The sequence below is a fragment of the Calidris pugnax genome, unplaced genomic scaffold (genome assembly GCF_001431845.1).
Source record: "Calidris pugnax isolate Ruff unplaced genomic scaffold, ASM143184v1 scaffold25, whole genome shotgun sequence".
Lineage (NCBI taxonomy): Eukaryota > Metazoa > Chordata > Aves > Charadriiformes > Scolopacidae > Calidris > Calidris pugnax.
The window spans coordinates 5,219,722-5,237,235 of record NW_015090805.1 but is presented as its reverse complement, the minus strand read 5'-3'; the positions used below and the strand labels follow the sequence as shown (position 1 = coordinate 5,237,235).

The window sequence follows — 17,514 nt, the reverse complement described above, 5'->3', positions numbered from 1 at the left end:
GGTGAGGCAGGGGCGGCCGCGTTGGTGGCGGTGGGAGGCGGGGGTCGCTGATACGCCCCGACCCGCCCCGCCGCCGGGGGATGGGGGCGAGGAGGAGGAGGAAGGGGGGATTCTCGGCGGCCGCCCGGGGCAACCGGGCATCGCCCCCGGCGGCCGCCTCCCCCCCCATCCTTCCCCTCCATCCCAACCCTTACCGAGGGACCTGGGGGCCGGGAAGGGGGCGGCAGTGCCAGGAGGACCCTGGGGTGGGGGGGGTGGCGGGAGGGAGGCATTCGGAGAAATGGTGGAGGGGGACGGCTCGGTGGGACCCGGGTGGGAAAGGGTTAATAGACAAGCCGGGGTCTGTTCGTGCTTTAAAGGGACTTAAAAAAAAAAAAAAGCGCTGGGTTGTGTGATCTCCCCATCTAACTTTTATGTGGGCGAGTGTGTCAGATGTGTGAGAAGTCATCCCGGCTTCTGGGCTATCTCCCTCCTGGAGGAGCCCAGCGGTTGCAGGAGGGGGGGATCAGCGCCCCGAAGGGCAGGAGGGTGTCCCTTCTCCTATGGGAACGAAATCTTTATGTCTGGAAAATTCGCCGTTTCAAAGGAAAACGGCAACCAAACGCACCCATCCCACCCCCGGCCAAAGGAAACCCAAGCCGGTGGAGCTGTGTTGAGGACACCAGCGTGGTTTGGTTCTCCATGTGGGTGATTCCCAGCTGAGTCCAGCTGTGCCCGAGCAAGCACCTGGCTGTTGCTGAAAAGAAGTCGATCAGAATTCAAGGGGTATTAGTTAATAAGTGCCTGATCCTGTTGACCCTGTTCTGGTTCACCCACTCAGCTATGCGGGGGTGTTGAAGAAGGTGTCCTGCCAGTTAAACCAATTATAGCTGGCAAGTAGCAGTCATCAGCGTTAGTGGAGGAGTTGGGAGGGAGGAGGCCCAGTCACAGCATGCCATGCTCTGGTGTCTTTTTCTGAACTTCAAACAGCAGCTTTCCAAGTCGGGCAGAAAGCCAGTTTTAACCCTTTGTGTCGGGGAAAGCCGGTGGTGCCCGTTCAGTTCCACTCATCTTGTTTCGGATCTCAGGCCGATGGGAAGGAAGCTGATGTGTGACAAGCAAAGGCTGTAGAAAATCATAACGATGTGAGAGATTTAGTTGGAAGAGGCAAACTGGAGCGTTACAAAACGTGCTAAAGATTTTTGGGTGTTTATCAGACCAGAGCTCCGTTGTCTGGCTTTCCATACCCTGTGTAGGGCACAGGCAAGGCCACAGAACAAACGAGCAGCCTAGAAACAGTGACTTGGGTTAATGAGCAACGCCATGTAATGAAGACTTTGTATAAACCTTTTGTCTTAGGACCCTAAACCTTTTTAAAGAAAGGAGCAAAACCCAGGAAGGAGAGAATCCCGGTCCTTGTAGTCAATGGGGATAGTTCCCAATGGGATTTGTGTAGGGGCCAGGATTGCACCTGAAAGCGTTGGAAATCCTATTTGTGGCCCGAACGGGGGATCAGACCTAAGCGTGCTGCAAATATGTATCATGTTTTCACAAACGCTTTCCAATCGGTAAGGCTTACAGCTGGTTAACCCTAGATACCAGAGCAGATTTCCAAGGCAAAACAAAGGGTGTTAGAAATTGCTGTATACTTTTTTTTTTTAAAGCCCAACCAACTGCAAGGATAAACAGTTGTTTAAACTGTGACAAATTTAATGAAAAGATTAGGATGCTTGCTGAGTGAGACTCATGCTGTGTAAAATTCTTTGCTGCTCAATGAGATGTGTAATTTAGATCAAATATTTGTATATGCTATTTGAGGTAAAAAACATCAGTCAGTAGACTGCACTTTTGGGTAACGTTAATGAAGTGTAAGTTGATTACTTTTTTTTTAATATATTTCTTTTTTTTATTTCATTGATAAACCCCATACATCTAATAACAATGAAGTTGAAATAGACCTTTCAGTTTAAAGACTCTTGATTTTTAAGTGATTGACTATATAAGAGGATGAAAGGGCTCCTTGTCTTTGGCTGTTGGATGTTTTTATTTTCCTCTTTGTTTATCTGGATAGCTTCTGAATTTGTTGTCATTGTAACAAGCTGGGCTTATTTTGCTAAGCCCCTAATTTGCCATTTCTTTGAGTGTAAATTTGCATTTTGATAGCTAATGAGAGAACTTGCTTTTAATAAGTGATCGCAGTTTTATGGAAATATTAATAGAGTCCTATGTGACTATTTAAACACTGATGCGCATATTCAGACTGTTTCTGTGGAGCAAGAGAATTTAGGCCAATGCTGTGAAAAAGGAGAAGGAAAATTGTAGAGAGACAACTTGCTGCAGTGTAGTCTGATAAGGTATCGTTCACCGACACCTGAATTACAGCATCACGATAACCTGAACAATGGCCATAAAACTGGCTTTATTCCTTATGTTAGATCTTTCCCGTAGGTCAGTAAAAGGATATGAATCTTATCACTCTTTTCCTTAAGTGATACATAGAAGAACAAGTTACACAGACCTCACAAAACAGTAGTAGTACAGGCAACGTGATACAGCTTTGGCTTCTGTAGCGTGAACATATTGATGATGGTCCCACTATCAACCCTTTAAAAGGGTATTTTGCTGCCTGATTTTGCTCCCTCTTCAATTTAAACTTAGACCCTCTAAACCTTTACAAATATGCTAATCCCATATTTACACGAGATAACGTGGTTTGGAGATGCTTTGCCTAGTGAAGGAAGCAGGTTGCTAATACTGGGTATTGGCTTCAATGATTATTCATAAAAAGGTGAAAGGGGTGAATGTTACCACATGAAGGTGTATTACGGTCGGCACTGCGTCCCTTCTCTTCCTTTGGCTGTCTGAAAGCCAAAGTGAATCATGGCATGTGAGCAGGAATATAGTAAACAAAAATAACACCAAATTAAACGGTTAAGATGATGGGTGAAAGTTGAAAAATATCTCAAAGCGATAGATATTTGGTGGACAAAGGACTTCTGTAGGCTTTTCATGAGGTACTAAAAGCCCTCACATTGGTTACCAGGAGCTAATCATCTTCGTTTGCTCTTACTACAAAACTTTAACTCCAGTGATGCCTGTGAAAAGTTTTCCAGTTAAAAAGCTGCTTTAGCAAGATGGGAATTGTGCCCTGTGTGGTCAGGATGTGAGCGATGAGTAGGAAAGCTTTCCCTGTGTCTCATTGGGAGAGCTGTTCTGTAGCCTCCACTGAAGCAGTGAGGTACATCTGTTAACACGCTTGCTTCCTCGGTAGCAACATTTTTCATGTGACCCCTCTCATTTTTCAGATGAGTGATTTTGGGATCAGGAACATGGATCAAGTAGCTCCTGTGTCTAACATGTACAGAGGAATGCTGAAGGTGAGTACTCTTGAGCTGTCACCTTCTAAACCCAACTGGGGCATCTCCCAGCTAATGCATTTATTGTGTTCTTATTAATGCTAGCATAGCAATTGTATAACCATGCCAAGGTGAACACAGATATTCAGGTTTTAATTGCTTGCTTGTAACTTCTGATCATCTTCTTCTAGAGTATTCCCACTGAGTTCAGTAAAGATGTGAAAAGCAGAACTGAAATGTAAATCTTACAGCCCTAACCCTCTCCCCCAAGGAGTCTCCCTCCCTCCATCCCCCAAGATAGGGGGGATTCAATTCCTAAGAATTAGAAAATAAAAGGTAGACAAGAACTGAGCTCCAATTTGTTGGACTTGGTGGAACTTTTGCTAAATCAAGGTTACAGGTTAGACAGTACGGGCTGATCCTTATATCTTTAACTTGATGAGACTGGCAGGGGGCTGTTCTGATGTGACTGGTTATGATGCATTCAGGAGAACTGTATGAAAAAAAGAAGGTTATTCACTTACTACAGGCAACTATGTGAAATGGAAATACAATATTTTGTAAGAACCTGAAGGTAGTTACTAAATATATTTTATTTTTGGATAAAATCTTGTTGTGAAAGGAACTTGGAAACCAAGGACAAATGAGAAGCAGACTATAAAGACTCAGTCTTTAAGGGCTTCCCTCCTCCCCATTCAAGCAAGTTGCTTTTTAACCCCATTATCAGTTTTTTACACAGCATTGATTAATGTAAACTAAATAAAGGTTAGGAAGACACTTTCTACTCCCATTAACTTTGAGGAATGTCTGTGTTTTGAAGAATCAGTTAGTGAGACAGTGGTATGCTAACTTCTCTGATGTTTTATGTCCTGCTTCACTTTTGCTCCTGCCCGCAACAACAACGAAATCCACAAGAGATCCCCCAACTTATCAGCTGTGTGCTCTTTAACACAGTGGTGGTTATAGGTTCAGTTGTCATACAATTAAGTCAAATTTGAGACCTGGATTCTGGTATTTTGTAGCTGTTCACATTTCTTCTTATTTTGTTCTGTAATAATTACTCTTATGTATGTTGAAAATGAAATGTTGCATAACTGATAGGGCAAGCAGAACTTACTTTACGTTGTTTGTTTCCCCCTTTTACTACTCTTAAATCAAGAACCTGCTTAAACATTAATTTTCTCCTTTTTGAAATATGAAACTAGCACAGTACGGATTTTACTCATTCACATGCCACAGCATTTTTTCCAGTGACTCAGGATAAGGGTCAGCTATTTACACAAAACGCAGGAGTTTCCAGATGGTGTTGAAAGAACTTGCCCTTTCTTTTAGGTACTAGTGATGAGTCAGTGCTTTTATCTAGTAATGTATGAAGAATCTTTTTCTAGCAGATTTGGCAATTGTTATTAACTTGTTTCATTTGGATGTGAGCTTTTATGTGGGTTCGCTTTCGGTCTTTCCTCTAGTTGTGGTGGGTACCTGAACCAACCATACATGATTTTTTTCTGCTGGCCAGTGCTCAGTGGAGACTTCTGAACCCAGCTAACCCCTAGAGGCGTGATATTGTTTACTTTATCAGCTTTTTCTTCTGTGGAATGCATGCTTTCATAACGTATGTACCAGGATGCATTGCAGTTTCTTATAAAATACAACTAAAAAATGATTATTCCTAGCTTTTTTTTTTTCACTAGGGTTAATGTAATTTGGGAAGAGGGATGACACAGCACATAAAAAGCACCTGGTGCAAAAAGACTGCAAGCCACTTGAAACATAGTGGTGACATAAAAAGGAACGTTAGGGAATTTAAGGAAAAATTAACACTTTATTTGCTATTCCAGAAACATAGTTCAGGTTGCTTTTGCATTCCACATGAATACTGCCTTGAAAAATGTTTGCCTTGTCCTCACCTAAATCTTTTACCTTGGCATAAGCTGGCAGACCAGTGGATGCCTCAAACAAATAAGCATTTGCAAGTTGCCTTTGTCCCCAGCTCCCTCAACTGCAGTAGCTGCCGTGAACATGCTGTGGCTTCTCCAGAGCAATGTTCTAGCCTCAGGTGCTTTTAAAAATCTCAGTGGCAACTTTTAGCCATCCATGCCTCTAGATATTACAGATACCGGTTCCTTGTGACTAACAGACAAGTTGCATAAGTTGTTTTTAAAGTTATTTCCTCCTCTGTTAACATTCCCTCTGCCCCCCCCCAGGCTAATGAGGCCAGGAATAGTGCTAGTATTTCTAGCATACCCAATTGACACCAGTCAAATTTGAAAGACCTTAGGTTTTCAAAATGTAACAATGTTTATTGAATGTTGCCAATATAACAGAGGGACCCAATTCTGTCAGGAACATTTTTATTATCCCTTTCTGTAGATGAAACTAGCAGTGTTTCACTGAGCATCTGAGCACTTGAAAGACTGCAAAATGTAGTAGCTGGCAAATCCAGTAACTCAGAAGTATAAAGCAGGCAAGGAGGAACATCTTTCCTCAACTCCCATAAAGCTGGCTGTATAGCTTCAAGTGATGTGGTTCAGATTAAATATTTCCTTTTTTTTTTTTTAAAAAAAAAAAAAGGCTGCATAAATCTAATGTAGGTTTTGCACTGGCAGTTGTTTTTCCATAATTTGCTGACCCTGCCTCTGCCCTCAAGTATTCATCAAGTGGGTAGTCAATTTAAAGGTCAAAGGAAATAAGAATTTCTTTAAAATATACCTGGAAATAAATATACACATACACACATGCGCGTGCATTCTCTATTGTTAAAAGCCTCAATTACAGGAAAACAAAGAATATCCTTATTTGGCTTTACTGTAACCTGCAGAACATGCCACCCACCTAGCACTGTGGTCTGAATGTGAGTTGTTTTGTATTCCTGTACAAAAAGCTATGCTATCATTGTGTTTATATTTCAAAGGCACAAGTTAGCTGGTTCAAGATAGTGGTTGTGTATGACCTCCAAATCTAGGAAACCGAACCCAGCCACTTCCTAGCAATGAAGTTGACAGTGCCCTAGCAAAATGCTCACGTTGTTTTTTATTTATTCTGTTGTTTTGCAGCGTCAACCAGCATTTGATACCTTTGATAGTTCAAACTCTCTCTTTGCTGGATATTTTTTCTCACCAAATGAAGATCAAACGCTTCAAGAAGTGCCAACAGGATTTGATTCTACTTCTTATGGTAACTCTTTACTTTGTTGCTTAGTCCAATCAGAAAGCAGTATACTCTTAGAAGTGCTACATGGATTTCCCTAAAAAGAACTGTTTTAGTACACAGACCATTAGTCCATACTTGGATTTTATCCGTGTGAGTTGCTCTGCTGATAATTGCTGTTCCCTGTGCTGAAAAGGAGCGGGAACTGGGATTCAGTAGCCTAATAAACTGACAGTCTATGGAAGAAGACTCAGTAGGTATTAAAGCAGACCTAAGGAGTTTATATTTTTTAAATTAAAAAAAAAATATTATGTGCATTTAACCTTACGTTTTAATTATGATTGAGATGTTGCAGGTATTCTGCAAGCTCTTTTCTGATGTTAAACCCTGGAGCACAAAAATCTTTGTTCCCTTTCACCTGCCTGGAAAAATATCACAGAATCGCAGAATCTTCATGCTTGGAAGGGACCTCTGAGACCATTGAGTCCACACAAAAAAAACCCCAAAAAACCCCCAAACAAACAAAAAACAAAACAAACACAAAAAAAAACCAAAAAACAAAAACAAGACACACAAAGAGGAAAAAATCAACCAGGGGTGGGGATGTTTTCAGATCCTGGAGGGTTTTGTGTATGTAGGACAGTACCTACTAAAAGTTGTCTACAAATCCTTGCCTGAAATCCCAGACAAAACAGGGAGTTTTGTCCAAAATGTAGCTATTTTACCTGGCACTGCCTTTATCTCCCCATAAGGAAGAGGACAAAAGCCTCAAAAGCCACCAGTCCTTTGTTCTAATGTGATTCTAATCAGTCACGGCTCTGGTCAGCAAAGCAAGTCCTAGCAGATATTGAGGATGGGTGTGGTAAAAACAGAAGTTAAGCACAGGCTGGTAATGAGCTCCACTTGCTAGGTCAAGTGGAGCCTGTAGATAGTCCAGGAAAATGAGAAGAGCCTTGCAGCTTCATGAGCTGACTTGAAGTCTGCCAAGTTCATCACCTCTATATGCCCTGCCACCGTTACATGCCTCTAGCATAGCCAGACTCCTTCAAATGTAACCTGTGTGTGAGTTCTCGGAGGCTCTCAAATGTTCAGGGATGCAGTAGTCAGTTCATTACATTGTCCTCAAATTACCCCTAGCTTAATGACATCAATCACAAACGAAATATCAGTAAAGGGTTTCCTAATCTGAAACATCTAGTGAGTGTGGTTGGCTTTCTTCACTTTAGAAGCTCGTCTTTCAGATTAAAACAAGTCATCTTCTGGTGAAAATTGCCCAATAAGAAGGGCTGCGTGGCAGCCAAATTTGTCCTTAAAATGGAGTCTACTTGCAAATTTAAAAATGAGCTATGCAGATTGTTAATTGGCATAGGATGATGCTGATTTTGGATTTTGTTGCATTATTTAGGCACTGGGTACTACCTTGTTACCAGTCACACCTATTCGGTTCAGACAATAGAATAATCTATCACACCATGTACTTGGGTGATTGAGATGCACGGGAAGGGCTGAAATACAGCCCATTGGAAACCAGTGTTAAATAGTGCAAGCTGGTTCTTCACAAATATACGGTCAGTTACTTAGCTCTCAAACTAAAACAGAAGACTGTCTAGAGTTATAAGGAAATCTGAGATCAAACTACACAATGACAAAATAGGAATAAGCAGTCTTATATTTCCTTTTAAAAAAAAGTAAGTAATAGTAAAATTTTCCTGCAACAAAGGCACTACTAAGAGTAAATGAGGATCTATATTGTGGAAAGCTGTGAGGCATTAATTTAACATGATGCAATTTTATCAAACCAGTAGCACAGAGATTTTCGTGTCTTTGACTTGATAGATCAGGAAATGGATCTCCACTGTTTGTTTCTGTTTTTAAAACACTTAGTTTCTTATTTTTCAAATAACGCAGGGAAAACCTGTCACTCCTTTCAGTGGCCTAAAAGTTAATGTCTCTTCTTTTTCCCCTCCACCCCTTTTCTTTCTTGTAGAGTCGAACAACTGTGAATTGCCTCTGTTAACCCCGTGCAGTAAGGCTGTGATGAGTCAGGCCTTGAAAGATACTTTCAGTGGTTTCACAAAGGAACAGTGTCGGCTGGGTATCCCAAATAGTAAGTGTTTTCTATTTATAAGCTCTTTTTTTTTTTTTTTTTTTAATGCTAAGGAGGATGCTGAATAGCGGCTCTTTCAAAAGAGAAAGAATGATGTCAGTAGGAAATACAAGAATGGATCCTATGTGAATCTGGCACAGCTTGACTTGGAAAGGCCAGACTTGCTGGTATTAAAAATGGGTGCATGGAGAGCTCATGCTTTGGCAGCATAAGAGAGAATCAAGTAAGCTGAGGACATCTCTGATTACAAGTGAATGCAGAAGGAAAATAGAGGACTATTTTTTGTTTTTTCTTTCTTTAAATTCAAGAATAAAGTCATTCCGAATTCATTCGGAACTTAGTAACTTAGATTAACACATTTCTTCATTCACTGCCTTCTAATGAAGATTATTTGACAAAGTCAGGAATTGTCTCTGAATACTGGATGCTTTGTCTTGCAGATCCTTGGCTGTGGACTGAACAGCAAGTTTGCCAGTGGCTTTCATGGGCTACCAACGAGTTCAGCTTGGCAAATGTGAACTTCCATCAGTTTCTTATGAGCGGTCAAGACTTGTGCAACCTAGGCAAGGAGCGTTTCCTGGAACTGGCACCTGACTATGTGGGTGATATTCTGTGGGAACACCTGGAACAGATGATAAAAGGTAGTTACAGAGCCAAAAAGAGCTTTTATTTTAAGTCCCATTTCAGTTTCTGAAGAGCCTCTTTCAACACTTGTTCCACTATGAAGAGCTTTTATTGTATATGAAAACTCAAAATGAATGCTAAAACTTGATTAATAAAAGCATTATCAGAACTAGTAATACATCCTTTGTATGCAAAGATATCTGCAGAAATCATTCCATGTTCAGGCTGAATATCTATTGCAGTCAGGTTTTATTTGGAAAAATCATTGAAATAAATGAGATTAGGATAAGGCTACTGTAATACCCCATTTGAAAAAAAAAAATTACCCAAGACAAGACTTGAACAAAATTTGTTCACTTATGACAAGCTTTTGGTTTCATTCCTTTAATGTAGTGTTTTGAGGTAATTCAGTGAATGAATGTAAAGAAGTCAAAGATGCCTAGAGATGTCCTGGGTGAACACTGATGGTATTGCTAAAACTCTACATGCAGTGCCCCCTGAGCTCCACTGGTTTTGGAGTATAACATTCAGTAGTTGCATGCATTAAGGATGTGGACCTTAAAACACACTGCAATTATTGTTTCTAAGTTTTAATATAAAACTAAATTTTCAAGCCTATTGGAAGTTGGTTGGAATTTTTGGTGGTGTTTTCTGTTTTCAAGAGGGAGAGTGCAATGTAGTGTGTTAGTAAAATTTATGTTAATGATGACTCCAAAATACTTAGTCAGAAGGTTTTTGTGGCATACAGCCACAAAACTGTGGCTGTATAAAAGCTTTAAAACTATAAACCCAAATTTTTTTTTTTCCCTCCTGTCTCCAGACAGCCAAGAGAAGACGCAGGATCAGTATGTGGAGAACTCTCATCTCACCTCAGTTCCTCACTGGGTCAACAATAACTCCTTAAGTAAGTATTTTAAGACATTTTACATCCCTTAATGTTTATTCTAAGCATGTCACATATCCAATTTAAAAACATAAAAATAAAAGCACCAGAGTAGTTACTGTGCTTGAGGAGAACACTGGACTTCAATTGCTACAACCTCCTTTCCTCATATTGTTTAGTTGTCATCTAATTCATATCAGAAATCTTTTGAGAAAATCAAATTTCCTCTTGGTATGACAAAGCGTACATCTGTGGAGCAGAATGACCACTCCCACCTCTAGGAAACCAAGTCAAAAACTAGCATCGCTGGGAAGCAACAGGAGTCATGTTTAGGGCTTTTTGAAGACTATGGAAGCATAACAGAGCTCTTTAAAGTGTATGGGGGACAGTGCTAGCTCCCTCAGATTGTTTGATGGTGTATTTCTACCACAGTAAATCTCCGGCTCAACCTTTTTACACCAATTAATGGTGAGGCCCTCACTCAAAACCACCTAAGCTTCTCCAGCTTTTTCTGTAGCCCTGGAGCTTCCTTGAAGAACAAGCAGTAGACATATTTGTGGTTGGCAAGTTATAGGGCAAGATTTACAGCATCTCATTTGGAGACCATTAGATGGGGTCTTCTTACTGACTTCAGTAGCCTTTCCAGTGGGTCTGTAGCATCTACCACTCTTTCTTAGTCAGATTTTCATGGGAAAATTACTTCATGGTACAACTGTAATGAGGTACTGGAGGTGTATTAGTCTAAGGGACTGCAGAGAAAAACATCTAATTCATTCTTTTATTTCTTTCTTCAGCTGTTAACGTAGATCAGAACTCCTACGGTATGCAAATGCCTGGATACCCTAAAGCCCTCAGCTATCCCAAACCCAGTCTCCTGAGTGATGTCTGTCAGACTTCCACAGGACCAAATCTCCTCAATCCAGAGCAAGAGTTTTCATTGTTCCCTAAAACACAAGCAGATGCTGTTGGTGTGAACTACTGTGCAGTAAACCAAGACTTCCCAAGAAGCAATCTAAACTTGCTGATAGATAATTCTGGTGAGTCATTATCTGCCCGATAACCAGGGGTTCAAGGCCATATTTTGTATGTCTTTTCCTCTTTTGCGTAATTTATATATACAAGTAGATTACGGGAGAGAAAAACAAACAACACTTTTCTCTCTTATTTTTTTTTTCTTATAAAAGGCAAGCTTAGAGAACACGAATCTAGCGACAGTGGTGCAGAAAGTTACGAAAGCTCAGATTCGATGCTACAGTCCTGGAACAGCCAGTCATCATTAGTGGATTTACAACGTGTGCCATCCTATGAGAGTTTTGAAGATGACTGTAGCCAGTCCTTGTGTCTGAGCAAACCTACAATGTCTTTCAAAGACTATATTCAAGAACGAAGTGATCCTGTAGAGCAAGGGAAACCAGTTATACCAGCAGCAATTCTAGCTGGCTTTACTGGTAAGTAGTGAAGCAAAATCGTCACTCCTCTTCTTGTGTAACATCAATATTCTCTATAAATGTGTACTGTGGTGATAAAGTTCTATAGCTATGAAGTATGCCTTACAACTTAGTCAGAGACCACTGCTCATGAAGAATTTCAATTTTAAATGTTACTAAAGAAGGTCTTGTGGGACCATCTGAAGTAAGAACAGGCAGGTACATGAGAAATCGTAAAAATCAAATACGCTTTTTGAAAAAGAGGGAAACTTGGAGAAAAATCGTCCACACTTGTGAGTTTTCGCAGGTGTTGGCTTGCCTGTTAAGACCACCTTGCTGTAATCCTTGCCGAAATAATTTTTTCTACTAGAACATTTGCCAAGCCAGGGACTGCAGGACAGGTTCAAGAGCTTTGAATGCAGTTGATGGGAGGTGGGAGTGAGGGGTGAGAGATGCATATGAAAGGGAAAGACATAGCTTGTGTCAAACCCTGTGTTTCCATGAAAAAAGCTGGCTTGTTTTGACTTTAACATGTTTATGAGCAGGTTTGTATTATAGAGAAAAAAACCTAGGTTTCTTTCCGATATTAAAAAAAAAAAAGAGGTGAATCAGAGTGATTGCGAGATCTGTCCTGTGATACGAGTGTGATCACAAACATTGGTTGTGGCAAGAGCTTGCAAAAGTATTAATTGTGGTTTCTCCCCACCCCCTCTCTCTCAACAGGCAGTGGACCTATACAGTTATGGCAATTCCTTCTGGAGTTACTGACTGACAAGTCCTGTCAGTCATTCATTAGTTGGACTGGAGATGGATGGGAGTTTAAACTTGCTGACCCAGATGAGGTATGTGGCTAATTGTGATGAACAATAAGATTTAGGGTCTGGGCTGCCATTTCTGGGCCTAGTCTTGGATATAAAGCATGTACATGGTCAGACTTAAATAAAATCTCTTCATCTGCAAGTGCTTTATTGTACAGTCAGGATTGCTGTGGGATGTTCCCCCTTCTCCTCCCACCCAGGGTATCAGCATTTGCTTGTGGTTGGGAGAACATGTTGTATAGCTTGAAACTTAAAGGTAGTGTACCAAGTTAGTTCTCTTGACAGTCAAATACTGTAGATTAGCTTACTGAGTGTAGTTGAATCACCAATGCCTAGAACTGCAGGAGGACATGGGGAAAATGTACTCCACATATTGCCCATCTCTTGGATACACTGCAAATTTGGTAGTGTTGCTTTTGAAACGCTTTGGGAACTTAACAGCTTGAGTCATTAAAAATAAATAGAATGCATTTTCATTCATTTTCTTATCCTGTTATTAGTAGGAAAGTTATTGTATTAAAAGACATGATATAAAGTCCACTGAAGCCTTTAAAAAAAAAAAAATATCAAAAAGGGGTGGGGGGGAAATCATTAACTCAAGGAAGTTAATATCATTCAACTTCAACTTAAAGAGCTGTTCCATACTGCTGAACAGCAAATTAAGGCTTAAATGGTGTCTTCTTGAGAGAGAAGACTATATTTTCTCCATAAACTTGATCTCCTTAAACATGTTTTGGCCTGTCCACTACAAATAGGTGTCCTTTTCACTGGTATTTGCTATCAGCCGCTTTCTCCTGCTGCCAGTAATTGTTTGGGAGCATGTTCAGTTGTGGGGTCGGTCACCAGCTTGTCTCTTACCTGAGTTTGAGACATCCAAAGCAAATAAAATGCTCTAAGAAAGGGGTTTAATAACTGTGTTTCTGAGCCACTGACTGGAAGAACACGTCTTGAATAAACCCTTTGCATTTTGCTTTCTTTCTGGACTGACAGGTGGCACGGAGGTGGGGAAGGAGGAAAAACAAGCCAAAAATGAACTATGAGAAGCTCAGCCGAGGCCTACGCTACTATTACGACAAGAACATCATCCACAAGACCTCGGGGAAACGCTACGTGTATCGCTTCGTCTGCGACCTGCAGAACCTGCTGGGGTACACGGCGGAGGAGCTGCACGCCATGCTGGGGGTGCAGCCCGACACGGAGGACTGAGGCCGGCGACGCGGCGCTGCGGGGGCCAAGATGACGCCTCGGGACTGTGTCTGGGGAACCGTCTGCCGTCAGTTCTTCTGGTTGTTCAGACGGGTGCGACTGTTGGGAAATAAGGACCTCCACCGGGTATTTTCTTTTTTGTAAGCCAGGGAGAGGCTGGAAGGAAGTGGCCTTATTTCATCAGTGGCTTCGGGTGTTGCCATGTCAGGCGCTTGAGCGGCGGGGAGGTCAGCACGGACCCTCGCTCTGTCATGAAGACATGGAGATGCTCTCGGGTTAAGCATTTCGACTACCTGTACTGCCGTGTAAAGCGGTTTTTGGCTACTTACACTGCCATGTAATCATGGGTTGGCTTTAAAAACCAAAGGTTGGATGAGAAACCAGTGATGCAGCAGAACTATTGCTCAGATATTTTAAAATAATACCATCGTCCTTGCTCACATCTTGTATCATGCCATTTATTTAAAAATTAAAAAAAACCCTAATTTATTTTAAACGAGCAGTAAGGAGAATCGATATTAGTCTTGTTCAAAAGCACGTTTTATTATTATTATTACTACTCCAGAAATGTGCTGCATAGGTACATAAACACTCTGTGTCCAAAACCAGATGTAGCAACCATTAACAAAAAAAAAACCACCCTTTAAAGAAGGGAAGGAAAATCATACCATTTCAATATTCAGTTTGTATATATTCTGTGATTCTTTTTGAAACTTTGTAATGTTCCTATTTAACAGATGCTGTATAGTGTAAATTAAACTAATTGTATGTGTGTTTTGAAATAGGATGAATGTAAACTTACCAATTTTTTTCATGTTTGTCTAAGATATACAACCTTCTGCAAATATTTAATTGGCCTGAGAGACAACATAAGTGCTCAGTATGCATGCATATGGTATGCTTATGATATGAAATAGGGGGGTGGGGAGGGAGGGTTGGCTCAGTATTTTGCCAAGATTGAAGCTGGCAATTCTTTGTGCATTTTGGCATTTTTACAAGAAACTAATGTTATATTCTGGGACATAAAGGGCCTGTTTGTGGTTTCTTCTGTAACTGAAAATGAAAATATTAATATGGATAAAATGACCTTTTTTTCCTTTATAAATGGCATATGTTTTTCAAACTCTATGCATGTCCTTTTAAAAAACAATTTATATACAAGCCTTATTTTTTCAGTTGACTTGTCTCTTCTTCCTGCAGTTTATCCTGTATGATTAAAATATGAATTCTATTTTTGGAAATAACTGTGACTCCTTTTCAAAGATCAGGAGGGATTTATGTAGCAGCTATTTTTACTGAAAAAAAAAAAAAAAAGAAAAAAGAAAAAAATTCACTGGAAAAATGTACTTTGTAAGAAAGCTTTATTTTTTATCTGAGCTTGATGTACATTTAAATGTGTTGTACAGTGTGAGAGGTTTAAAAATGAGTCTTTATTAAAACCTCTTGAACAAGACAGTAGCCTGTGTGCTTTTTAATTTGAAGTTTCAGAGGACTTCTTTCTTGTTTACTTGTTGATTCAACCCTTGTCCATCCTTCCACCACCACCTTAAACACTCTGCAGGATTAAAAAAAAAAAAACCAAACAGAAACCCAAACCAGCCAGACTTACAGGTAGAGAAAATACTGCAAGAGTGCATAGGCTGGTGATCTTGAACCAAGCTACGTGCATGTAATCACCCTGTATTTAGATATAAATTCAAGTTAATGCCTTTGTGCTCTGCCCCTGAGAAGAAAATTACCCGTTCTGCACTATGTTGCGGATTGGTGTGTAAACTGATGGGTAAATATATGGAAGAACAGAGGCAGGTTAAGACTATTTATACTTAAACTGTTCCTGGTCCTATCCTGTACAAAGGAAGCCTACTATCCTAACTACCTCACAGTCATCTCCATCCCTCTGCTTTACAGCGAAGCAGGAAATACAGAAACATTCACTCTTAAGGATGTATTTTAAAAGTAGAAAATGTAGATGTTGTTTAAAAGGAAAAAAAAAAAAAGGTGTCTTCTAGGCTTCTCATCTTTCTTTTTACTAAAGTGCAGCCCCATCTTGATATTACTTTTATTCAGCCTGGTTTGGCAGCATAGCAAAAAATCAGGGGAAAAAGGATGGATTTTTTTGAGGCTGTGCCGTTCTAAATGGATGGAGCTGAAAGCATAAGCATGGATCTTGCAGGATGGCCCTGGTCTTCCTGAATATTTACAGATGCTGTCCTTCAGCTTTACTTTTCATCATCTCTGTGAAGGAACAGATGCCTCCCACATCCTTCCTCCCTTCACAACAGCCACTGCTGCAGGCCGAGGTGCATCTCGGTGGGTGCTGTCCCACAGGCTGGTGTCACACTAATGATGAAGAGGATGTAAGGGTGTAAAGAGAGCTGTGATCCCCTGAGCTGAGGCAGAATTTGGCAGAAAGGAAAAAAACATAACTTAAATCAACCACCTTTCCTGTGCTTTGGGTAGCACTCCTAAAAAGGTGTTGCAACATTTTACCAACTTAAATAACTTGCATTTTAGCTATGATCCTAACGAGTAGAAATACTTTATTTTGCAGGAAATAATGTATGGCCTATCACAATTAATGTATTTTTTTCCCTGAGTGTCTTTCTCATGCCTTGGCTGCAAAGCCCTAATAATCTTCTCAATCTGTACAAGTTTCATTTTCAATTTTTTTTCCCTGAACACAAAACTATTTCTTCATTTAGTTGTCTCTTGTGTGCATGGTCAGTGTTAGCTTCAGCTTGTAGACTAAAGGGAAGTTGTTTGTTTTCCTTCCTCAGTAGAAAAAAAAAAAATTCATGATAACAGAAGCAATGGAGCATCTCAATACACAACCCACGCTAGTGCGTCTTCCAGAAGAAAAACCTGGTATCTTACACTAAATCAGGTCAACACAGCAGTCCAAACTGTAAGCCAATGTGACCCAGAAGACAATTATTAAAGGATGTGTTGTTGCAGCACACACAGAAAACATCACTCTGTTTTCTCAGCCACCCAACGTCAAAGAGGCTGTTGAAAGCAGCCTGGATAAATTCTTCACCTTCTTCAGGACGTGCCTCCCTGTCCTTCCAGCTGCCAGCTTTCCTCATGAGACAGCAGTCAAAATAAAGTCTTACAGTTGGCCCTTACCCATGGTTGGCATGTCACCTCTAATAACAAAGTTTGACTCCAAAAGCTTCTTTGCCCTTCCAGCTGCCAGCTTTCCTCATGAGACAGCAGTCAAAATAAAGTCTTACAGTTGGCCCTTACCCATGGTTGGCATGTCACCTCTAATAACAAAGTTTGACTCCAAAAGCTTCTTTGCTCTTTTTTTTTTTTTTTAATTAAAAAAAAAAAAGTAGAATCCCATCTTAGGAAAAATGACACCTCTGGGTTCAGAAAGCTGTGAGCCACAAACGATCAATGTCCAGGAGGCTGTTCTGGGAACCATCTGTCTGCTGCACCCTATTCTTGCACTCACCTGTGTTCTTAGCTGTCAGCCACCGTCAGGTAGAGTTAGGAACATGAGCAATGGGGCAGGTGATAGATCACTTATCCCAGTAGTATATCTCCACCAGTGGGAGGAGGATTGAGTAAACCTGGCCACTCTCTGCTCATCCATTCCCCATGTGATACCCCAGCACCCTCCACAGTGTTCTGCTGTTGAAGGGGACACCCTGCCCATTTCTTTTATTACTGACTTAAAGAATTCTTGCTTTGTCCAGCCTATAAGGAGGCTCCTTGGCCACTGCCTACTGCCTCAAGCATTGGAGACCAGCACCTCACCCAGGGTCAAAGGGCCCAAGATAAGGGTACACCTACGTTTTGCTCAGCAACAAAACAAAGCTCTCTACTCTGTACTCTTCCTCATGGTACCTTACAGTTTTGGGGCTTTTTGGCAGTCAGTACACATTCAGCTGATGATTTCAGAGAGCTGTCAATGATGACTCTGAGATCCATTTCCTGGTAACTACTGTTTCCAAGTTTAGTA

At 40.8% G+C, this 17,514-nt stretch overlaps 1 protein-coding gene across 1 annotated transcript; it reads left to right on the top strand.

Annotated features, from left to right (window-relative positions):
* Positions 1-3,191: 3,191 nt before the first annotated feature.
* On the top strand, positions 3,192-14,998 carry ETS2 (v-ets avian erythroblastosis virus E26 oncogene homolog 2). Its single transcript, XM_014938256.1, has 9 exons — positions 3,192-3,356; positions 6,389-6,509; positions 8,470-8,589; positions 9,030-9,230; positions 10,034-10,117; positions 10,891-11,133; positions 11,281-11,544; positions 12,247-12,365; positions 13,332-14,998. Exons 1-9 carry the CDS (start codon positions 3,285-3,287, stop codon positions 13,545-13,547), a joined length of 1,440 nt encoding a protein of 479 aa, XP_014793742.1. The 5' UTR covers positions 3,192-3,284; the 3' UTR covers positions 13,548-14,998.
* Positions 14,999-17,514: the final 2,516 nt, after the last annotated feature.

Excerpts from the sequence above, each read along its gene's own strand:
- ETS2 (XM_014938256.1), top strand. The coding sequence starts at position 3,285 with ATGAGTGATTTTGGGATCAGGAACATGGATCAAGTAGCTCCTGTGTCT. Across the intron at positions 6,510-8,469 it reads ATTTGATTCTACTTCTTATG|AGTCGAACAACTGTGAATTG; the intron begins GTAACTCTTTAC and ends TCTTTCTTGTAG. Across the intron at positions 11,545-12,246 it reads AATTCTAGCTGGCTTTACTG|GCAGTGGACCTATACAGTTA; the intron begins GTAAGTAGTGAA and ends CTCTCTCAACAG.